General features: G+C 50.0%; 1 protein-coding gene across 1 annotated transcript; it reads left to right on the forward strand.

Annotated features, from left to right (window-relative positions):
• The first annotated feature begins 5,680 nt into the window (after positions 1–5,680).
• On the forward strand, positions 5,681–6,975 carry LOC116582104 (cancer/testis antigen 1-like). The gene is made up of 3 exons (XM_032329468.1): positions 5,681–5,957; positions 6,286–6,414; positions 6,664–6,975. Exons 1-3 carry the CDS (start codon positions 5,734–5,736, stop codon positions 6,800–6,802), a joined length of 492 nt encoding a protein of 163 aa, XP_032185359.1. The 5' UTR covers positions 5,681–5,733; the 3' UTR covers positions 6,803–6,975.
• The last annotated feature ends 2,931 nt before the right edge of the window (positions 6,976–9,906 follow it).

Raw genomic sequence — 9,906 nt, forward strand, 5'->3', positions numbered from 1 at the left:
GGAGCTCCTCATGAAGCCACAGGTGCCGGGAGAGAGGAGCAGGGCAGCAGCGCTGGGGACCATGAACATTTGGGCCCATTTTTCACTTAAATTTTTTTTTAAGTTTATCTATTTATTTTATTGACATGATCTCTATACCCTGCATGGGGCTGGAACTCACAAACCCGAGATCTACAATCTCACACTCTTCCAACGGAGCCCCCCGGGTACCCCAGGCCACATTTTCACTTGCCATTTCCTCGTGCCTTCGAGGTATGCTCAAGCCTGGTTCCACGTGTAACACATCCACATGGTGATGTCCGTGCCCAGCTTTACGGCTCAGTGGTCAGAGGACATGCAAGTGAGGATGTGCTGCTCTAACCTCGCAGTAACTCAGTGGCCTGGTATCGGAGCTCGGCCTCTAGTGAGGCCCAGGAGCAGGCCAAGAGCTGTTTTCTCCAGAGAAGAGGAGATGGGTCAGGGCCTTGCTCCGAGATCCTAAAGGCCTGTGCTGTGATTCACCTCTAGTGCTGCCACAGGCTCCCAACAGCATCCTTAGCTGTCACTGGCTATCACTGGCACCTCGAGCACCACCAGACCTGTTGGGCCTGCAGCAGAACCTTCTTTTGTTCCGGGCCCCTCTCAAAACTAGCAGCTTTTCGGGCCCCTTAGTAAATGGGCTGCAGTATGTTGGAGGAATGAGTGATATGTTGCCTCCCACACCCAAAGAGGCATGGTGGACATTGTGACTCTTTTTGTGGTAAAAGAGGAGCCAGAAGCAACAACATCTTCTTCACTTCAGAAGGGCTATCTTGATGTGCCCCACACTACTGGACCCATAGGAAATTCACCAAGAAGGCCCCTGAATAATTGTTGGATTTATTTCCCAACCTCCGACATATGCTGTAGACACACACATTACCAATCAATCAGTCTAGAGCTGTTGCTACTTCTTGGTCACTAGGTCCCATCAGCATGTCATCGACGTGATGGGCCAGTGTGAAATCTTGTGGAAAGGGAAGATACTCAGGATCCCTGCAAACGAAATTATGAGCCTGGGCTGGAGAGCCGATTCGCCCCTGAGGTAGAACAGGGAAGGCGTATTACTGGTCTAGTGAAGTGAAAACAGATTCTGGCCGTTCTTACGACAGGGATGGAGAAAAAGACATTTGCCAGATTAATAGCTGCAGAGCGGGGCACCCAGGTGGCTCAGTCACTTAAGCATTTGCCTTCATCCCAGATCATGATCTCGGGGTCCTGGGATCGAGTCCCATGTCAGGGTCCCTGCTCGGTGGGGAGTCTCCTTCACCCTCTGCTTCTGACCCCCCTCCCCTCTTGTGCTCTCATTCTGTCTCTCTCAAATAAATAAATAAAATTTTTTAAAAAATCGCTGCATACGAGGTATCAAGGGAGGTGTTATCTGCTCAATCAATGAAATTACAGGTGGCACGCCAACTGCAGGGGAGCTACCATCTGGCTGAGTTTATGGTAACACACCATCGTGCTCTAAGACTCATCTCTCGACTGCACAAGCTGAATGGGAATGCTGAATGGGGACGTGGTGGGAATCGCCACCCCTGCATCTCTCAAGTCCTTGATGGTGGCACTAAAGTCTGCACTCCCTCCATGAATGTGATTTTGCTTTTGGTTTACTGTTTTCCTAGGTAGAAGCAGTTCTAGTGGCTTCCAGTTGACCCTCACTCCACAGGTCACAGAAACTGTAGCTGCAAAGATTGTCTCTTTCGGTTACGCATTCTGGAGCTGGGGATGTAAGCACATGATACATTTAGGAACCTACTGGGCAACTGTGAATCAGACCTTAGCGAGAACTCCATGGATCTCCCTGCCTCCAGAGCCTTCTGCTCTGACTGCTGGGCCAGAGTGGACATTTTGGGTCTCCTGGAATTAGCAGCAGTTCAGAGCCAGTGTCTGTAGTCCCCCAAAAGATTGATTATATCTGTGTACTATTACCTTCGTCAAAGGCCATCGGTCCCTTCGGGGAAGGCTAGGAGGAAGAAAGACCAAGAGTTAGAAATTCTCAGCAGTGTGTAAAGCTCGCTTGTGAAGGGGACCTGGGCTTCCCTTCTTCCACCCAGTGGATCTGGGTCTGTGAACTGGCTCACGCCTTGAAAATGATTGAGGGGCCATGACTTTCTTTCTTTAATGATTCAGGTTAGACTTAAGACTTGTGTTCACTTGATTCAGATATTTCTGCTTGTACAGATCCATCAGGAGTTTAGCAGGCTTCCCGTTTCACTTCTAGTCGCATCATGCTCAGTTAGCCAACGCCACAGTGACTGCATGAGTCCCGCTATTCTGATCGCTGCATTACCTCTGCTGTCCATTATAGAAACCTTAGTCACACCCTGCCTTTGGTGATTAAATGCCACCCAGTGGCCTCTGCCACGCTGGAACCCAAATACTACCATTGCATCAAGGGTTCCTAATTCCGCGGCTGCGGTTCCCACTATAAGGTCTGACCTGCCAAGAAGAGCAATCACAGAACCCTTCAAGGAAGCTGGTGCTCCCTTCACAAATTGATTCTTCACAGCATTGGTGAAAGGTGTGTCTTCTGGACCCTCCCGGGGTGGGTGAGCAGGTCTTAGTCTTAAATGACAAATCCACTTGAACATTCTAACCTTGTAAGCCTTCTGATCTTTTCCTCTATATTAAAGCAAGGCAGGTTCAGCATTTCTACTTTGTTCATGGAGATCCACGTTTAGGTCCAAATAATCAAACATCAGAGACCTTTCTAATTCTAACAGAGACCTGTTGCATCCTGGAGATGCAGTGTTAAATGCAGGATCTCTGCTTCGTGAGCCCATGTGGATAAACGTGGCCTGATCCAACTTTACATCCCGCCCACCATTATCCCACACCCTTGATATCCATTCCCACACGTGGTCCCTGAATTTCTGTCCGGATAAATTGGTATGTTCCATTGTTTTGGAGTGAAACATACCTCCTCACAGGTCACACTTTGTACCTTGCCTGTGGGGGCCTGCTGGGATTTGAGTCTACTTACAGGTCTAGAAGCAAAGCGGGGTGGTGGGGTAGGTCCTGAACAGAGTCAGTGCCATCTTGCCTAGCAGCTGCCTCAGGGGACGCCATTATGGTTTTCTTGGGCGATGTGTAGTTAATCCCCTCACAGGGGGGTGGAGAGGCCAATGCCACTGTGAGTTTAGAGGCTGCTGTCACTGGGGGTGGGGAGGCCACTTCCACTGGTAAAGACTCAACACAGTTTAGGAGTTCAGTGGCCTTGGCTTCAGTAGTGTTCCCACATGTCCTCTCCATCTTAATTTGTACGATCCCTTTCTTTCCCAGTCTACTGCCTCAGTTTAACTGTGGGCACCCTTCAAGTCTGGAGGTTCAGCTTGCATTATAATTCAGGTAGTTGCACATGAGGTTCTGCATTTGAATTTCCAGCCATTTTGGCTCTGTGACTGTAGAACATAAGTGTTTCTTTCAGGGCACACTCAGGAGCTCTTAAGGCAGTTCTGCGGTGTCGGAGCCGGGACTTCAATCCCGGGCCCACCCTCTCCTTTCACCACATTGTGCGGCCACGTTAGGAGCTGCCCACCGACATCGCTGTATTGGTGAGTTCGCCAAAAGAATGTTCAAAAATATATACAGTCACCTGGCTCCTTGTTCCTTCTACGTGGTTGATTAGGAGTATCCAAGGCAGATATTTTGCTTATCTCTATCAGTTTATGCCATGGGCTATCAATGTTCTCTTTACTACTAGAAACAGACATGAGCATCTTTAAATCTAATCAGATTGGAAAGTCAATTCCAGAAACCTGAGAGCCAATTCAGAGAACTCATCTCTAAAATCCTGTTCCTTTGGAACTCCTCCTGGTACCAAATCTGTATTAGTCAGGGTTCTCCAGAGAAGTAGGGCCAAGAAAACCAACAGCCAATTCATTCATCCATAGATAGATAGATAGATTGTGGAAGCTGAGGGGTCCCATAGATAGGTAGATAGATAGATGTAGATTGATTGATTATGGAAGCTGAGGGATGCCATGACCTGCTGCCTGCAAATTGGAGACCCATGAAAGCTGGTGGTGTAATTCAGCCTGAGTCCGAACGTCTGAGAAGCAAGGGAGGGGGAAGTTGTGTAAATCTCAGTTCCAGGGGGGCATGGGAAGATGACATGAGATGAGATGTCACAGCTCAACAGTGAGAGAGAGGAAAGAGGGGAAGGGCAAATTCCTCCTTCCTCTTCCTTTTGTTTAATGCAGGCTCTCAGGGATTGGATAATGTCTACCCAAAACTGGGGGTCTACTTTACGGAATCCACAGATTCAAATGCTGACCCTATATGGAAACACCCTCACAGACACTCCCAGAAACATTGTGTACGTGGGGTGCCTGTGACCAGGCAAGCTGATACATAGAATTAGCTAACACACCTTATGAGCCATCTGCTCTTAGGAGCGTGACCTCAGCATGCATATGGTGATTGCTCTTCTACACAAGTCACTGTCCAGTGGGATTGTATATTGCAGCGTATCAATCTTTCTCTGTATAGAATGGGGACCAAAAATATAAGTGACCAAGAAGAAAATAAAATTGGCTACATCGGGGCACCTGGGTGGCTCAGTGGGTTAAAGCCTCTGCCTTCAGGTCAGGTCATGGTCTCAGGGTCCTGGGATCGAGCCCCGCGTCGGGCTCTCTGCTCAGCAGGGAGCCTGCCTCCCTCTCTCTCTCTGCCTGCCTCTCTGCCTACTTCTGATCTCTGTCTGTCAAATAAATAGATAAAATTAAAAAAACTAATAATTGACTACATCAAAATTAAAAACTTTTGTTCTGCAAATAATACTAATCAAGAAATTGAGAACACGGGATGCCTGGGTGGCTCAGTTGGTTGAGCGGCTGCCTTCAGCTCAGGTCATGATCCCAGCGTCCTGGGATCGAGTCCCACATGGGGCTCCTTGCTTGGCGGGGAGCCTGCTTCTCCCTCTGCCTCTGCCTGCCACTCTGTCTGCCTGTGCTTGCTCTCGCTTCTCTCTCTGTAACAAATAAATAAAATAAAAAATCTTTAAAAAAAAAAAGAAAAGAAATTGAGAACACAACCCACAAAATGGATGAAAATATTTTAAAATCATGTTTGATTAGAGACTTGTGTCCAGAACCTATAAATAGCTCTTGCAACTTAGAAATGTTGTTATTCTTAGAATGTTAAAAGTCTGAGACTGACAAGAGACTTTTTGATATGATCCACTTTCTCCCAGCTTGCCACTGTCCCCTCGCCATTTACTGATGGGGCAACTGAGATACACAGAGGGACTACAGGGCTATTGACAGTCTCTCCCTCAGTGCACACCTCTCCAAGTCCAAACCATGGTGTCGAGTGTCCCCGGAAGGCTAAATCAGCCATGTCTTGACCCCATTCCCCCTGCCACATTTGCCCCTTTCTTCTGTGCCCCTTCGTCTGGACTACTCCCCCTTCCTCCAACCACACGTTTCCCTTCCAGCCTCTCAGTCAGGGATAGGAGGGGCCTGTTTGCACAGGCGCAGTAGGGAACCTGAGTTGCCTCGTGTGCTAGGGGCGGGGCTTCGTGAGGGAGCCTGCTTTCCCGCGCAGGCAGGGTCGGCTTGGCGGGAACCAATCACATGCGAGAAGTCATACGCAAGGTCTGTCTGCGCATGCGCCCTGGGTGTTCCCAGCGGCCTTGCGCGTGGAGGGGCGGAGCTTCAGGAGGGAGCCTCAGTGGCAGGGTTGGGCTTGAAGAAGGCAGTCGGAGCAGCCATGCAGGCCCCAGACGATGGTGCGGGGGGCGCCAACGGTGGTGCCGGAGCGCCCGCGGGCCCCAGAGGCCCCGGAGAACCCAAAGACTGTGACGGGACTGCAGCCGAGGGCACAGTGGCTGGGGGAGCTTCCGAGCTCGAGGGGGCATCGCCTGCCCCTAGGCACGGTGAAGACGCTTCAGCCTTGGCCTCGGGCGAAGCCTCAGGAAGCCAGTTGTTGGAGTTGTATCCTTTCGAAGGAGCACCCGGGACTTGGGGGCGGCGGCAGGGGGTGTGCAGGAGGGGGGGCAGGAGGATGGGGTAAGAGGGGTTTGGGGGAGTGTGGGCGGGGGACTTGTGGAGTGGGGGCAGGAGGGGAGTGGGACGGCAGTGGAGGAGGAGCTGAAGAGAAAGCTGGGGTGGTCTGAGGGGGGTTGTGGGGCAGACTTCCTGAAGCCCCCCAGGTGGTCTTGGGGGCCTGAGGGGCGGTCTGGGGGAAGGCAGGCCTCTGGTGGGCGGGGTGGCCTCAGCCCTAAAGTCTGCAAAGATGCTGCCTTAACCGGATCTCCACCAGCGCCCTCAGGGTGCCTTTCCTGTGCTACGTGGATGCGGAGATGGCCCGCCAGTACCTGATCTCAGGCGAGGAATCCTTCCAGGGCGCTGCTCAGATGGAGCTCGCAGTGATTGGCAGTGACTTGCTGATGTAAGTTCTAGAAGGGGCTCGGGGGAGCAGGTGGGAACCTGGGCCAGTCTCGGCATGAGGGTCGGTCTTTGGGATGCAAACACCGAAGGCTTGGGCTAAAGAGGCACATGGGGCACAGGGTCTATTGCATCTTCAGGTGTGGCTCTAAGGGAGCTGAGAAGGAGTAACCTTGGGGAGGTGTTTTGCACTGAGTGGGGCTGGGAGTTCGTTAACCAAATCTAAAGTTATTTCCTTTTCCCTCACTTTTAGCAAACTCACTGCCAAGGACTCTGCCCTCCTGCAGATTTCCACTGCCACCCTGCTCAACCAGCTTTCCACCATAATTCAGACCATGCAGCACTTTGTGCCCCCGTTTTTTGCCAAGCCTCGGCCTGGAAAAGGGGGCTGAGTTCACAAGAGAGCCCCGTTTTAGGCAGTGTGTCCTTCCCCAAGCGCATAATTTTGCAGTAGTTGCCACTTTGTTTGGGGACATAATTGTTGGCCATACTGGCCCTGGGGTACTCACTGCTCACTTGTTTTCATTGGCCTAAAATATTGGTTGCCACAGATAATAAAACTGAGCCACTGTTACGTGTCTTGAGTTTCTTTTCACCGTCCAGATTTGTCCTTAGGTTGGAGGGGAGGTTCTGGGATTCAGATATTCAACTTGTACAAGGCAGTTGAAAACATTGAAAAAAATGAAAGAAAATGAAAATTGCTTGGTTCCTATCATTCATCATTGACTAATGTCAGCATTTTGGAATACTTTTGTAATTTTAGGGTTGTACGAATAATACAATAAATTTATAGCATCGTATAAATGAGTAACGCTTTTCAAATTTAGCATCATTTTTTCCCCCTGAGATATTTTTCATCTGATATTTGGGCTTTACCTCTAAAACTTCAAAAACATCTTATCAAATGGATACATACACGATGTATTATGATATATTGGTTCAACACTTGTATTTTTCTCAAATTTTTTCCTATTATACATAATGTCTCAGAGGAATTCTTTTATGTAAGTCTCTGTATGAATGGTTATTTTCTTTTTTTTGGTAAAGATTTTATTTATTAATTTGACAGACAGAGATCACAGGTAGGCAGAGAGGCAGGCAGAGAGGGAAGCAGGCTCCCCGCTGAGCAGAGAGCCTGATTCGGGGCTCGATCCAAGGACCCCTGGACCATGACCTGAGCTGAAGGTAGAGGCTTTAACCCATTGAGCCACCCAGGTGCACCTGAATGGTTGTTTTCTTAAGATAGATTCCAAGAGGTAGATCTCCAATACAAAATAGCTCTTCAGAAAATGTGCCCACCCCACCAGAATGCTAGTTCCCCTACATCCCTGTCATAGCCCCCCAAACCTCACTTTGCACGAGCAAAGAATTCGGAAACACTAGAACTAGAATTTTGTGCTTTACTGGCTTTGTTTCTGATCACAGAAGACAAGTGCTGGTACAGTTTGTTGGTTGGGGTGGGAGAGGGGCAGATGGAGGCAGCGTAGTCTTGAGGAAACACTTTTTTTCACGTGAACTGCTCATTTGCGAGCCTCGGTTCTGCAAACGGACAGTTGCCAGTGTCCTTACTGGAGGCCACAGGCAGGCAGGGCTCCGGTTGGGGCGTGGCGGGCGCCGCTCTCTTCCGTGTGTTCTTACCGTCGTCCCACTCGGCTGAGAAGCTGTGGGCCGGGCTGACCTTCGTGTCCAGCATTGTCTCAGTCTGCTTGGCCCCCGACTCCTCCTCCGAGGTCTGCGGTACACGCAGTGCTTCTCCCAGATCAGGATGAGCGCGGCCGAGCCAAGGAGGACCACGGTGATGCGCGCATCCACTTTGCACTTGTTCTCGCTCCCGCCCGTTTCTGCAAAGCTCTTGTTGATCTGAATGTGGCACAGTTCAAGTTTGCCATCAGTGGACAGGCTGCCCCGGGGAGGCGTCTTCTCTCCTTCTGGCCAGCAGAAGTTCTTGCGCTGGGCCGCAGCGAACCGTGGAGGGTCATGCCGGCCGGCAGACTCAGGAGAGCAGGGCCTTCACTCTTCAGGACACTTCCGTGGGCTCGTGCGACCGCCGAGTGGGAGGCTGCTAGCCTGGCGATGGCGCTCCCCGCTGGGCTGGCCACATTCAGCCCCCCGCAGCCTGCTGCGTCTGCCAGGACCAGTGAGGGAAAATACAGTGAAAACCAGACTCCTCTGTGTGCAGACACTCCACTGTGCTCTCGACCCCGATTACTGTCTGTAATTCTCACTGCAAGCTGGCGATCTCAGCACCGCCCTGATTACACCTTTTGTAGGTGAAGAATTGGGGCTCAGAGAGGCTAGGTGTACTCGAGTCAAGCTCCCACTTTCTCAGCCAAGGTATCACGCTAACCGCAGCACTGGGAGGCTGGGATCGTGCTTTTCCTTCTGCTGGCCCCAGGGAGCATCCGTGTGACTAATGAAAAATGCAGAAAAGGATAAATGCAGGAAAAGTAGATGAGAATTGAGGAGAGGACAAGGTTGGTAAGAATTGCAATCCTGGCTTTCTAGGGGTTTCTCTATACTCCGAGGCCCTTCGGTATCCTTTGACCCTCTTTGAAATAGAGGGTATGATGGTGGTATCTGTGTTTTCCCCTCCCTGCGCACTCTCCTCAACTATCTCCTCAACTATGAAGAAGGCTCTCTTCAGGTACTTTCAGTAGCTGAGAAAAAATAGAACCAAATCTTCTGCCAATCCAGAAAATTTCTCCACAAAGGTAGAAGAAAAACAGTTGTGTGGTTTTTTAAAAAATATTTTATTTATTTATTTTTGACAGAGAGAGACACAGTGAGAGAGGGAATACAAGCAGGGGAAGAGGGAGTGGAGAGGAAGGCTCCCCGCAGAGCAGGGAGCCTGACGTGCGGCTTAATCTCAGGACCCTGAGATCATGACCTGAGCCAAAGGCAGACACTTAACCCACTGAGCCACCCAGGGGCCCCACCCCTACACCTCTTATTTTTAATTTGTACATGTTCTTAAACTTCTCTTTAAAACGTGCTGTATCTTGAAAACTCGCTAAGCTCCCTAATAAGTCTAGTGGCTCGTTCGTAGACTCCATTACATTTTCTGTATAGGTGATCATATCTGTAAATAAAGGCAGTTTTTCCTCTTTCTTTCCAGTCTGAATGCCTTTTATTGCTTGATTTCTCTCCTCATTATGGGTTGGAGTCTCCTGCTTCTCTGCTTCTCTGCATGCCTGGTCATTTTGGAATGGATACCAGACATTATGATTTTCCCTTAAGTTCTGCCTATCTTTGTATTCCTAAACACATTCATGAGCTTTGTTCAGGGATGCTGTTAAGTGAATGACAACAGTTTGCGGTGCTGGGTGTCCCAGTCGGTTAAGCGTCCGCCTTCAGCTCAGGTCATGATCTCAGGGTCCTGGGATCGAGCCCCGCATTGCTTCTCCTTCTCTGCTTGCCCCCACCGGCCCCTCCCACTCTCCACCCTGCCCCCGGTTTGTGTGCTCTCTCTCCAAAATAAATAAAATCTTTAAAAAAG

This window comes from Mustela erminea, chromosome X, assembly GCF_009829155.1.
Source record: "Mustela erminea isolate mMusErm1 chromosome X, mMusErm1.Pri, whole genome shotgun sequence".
In the NCBI taxonomy this organism is placed as follows: domain Eukaryota; kingdom Metazoa; phylum Chordata; class Mammalia; order Carnivora; family Mustelidae; genus Mustela; species Mustela erminea.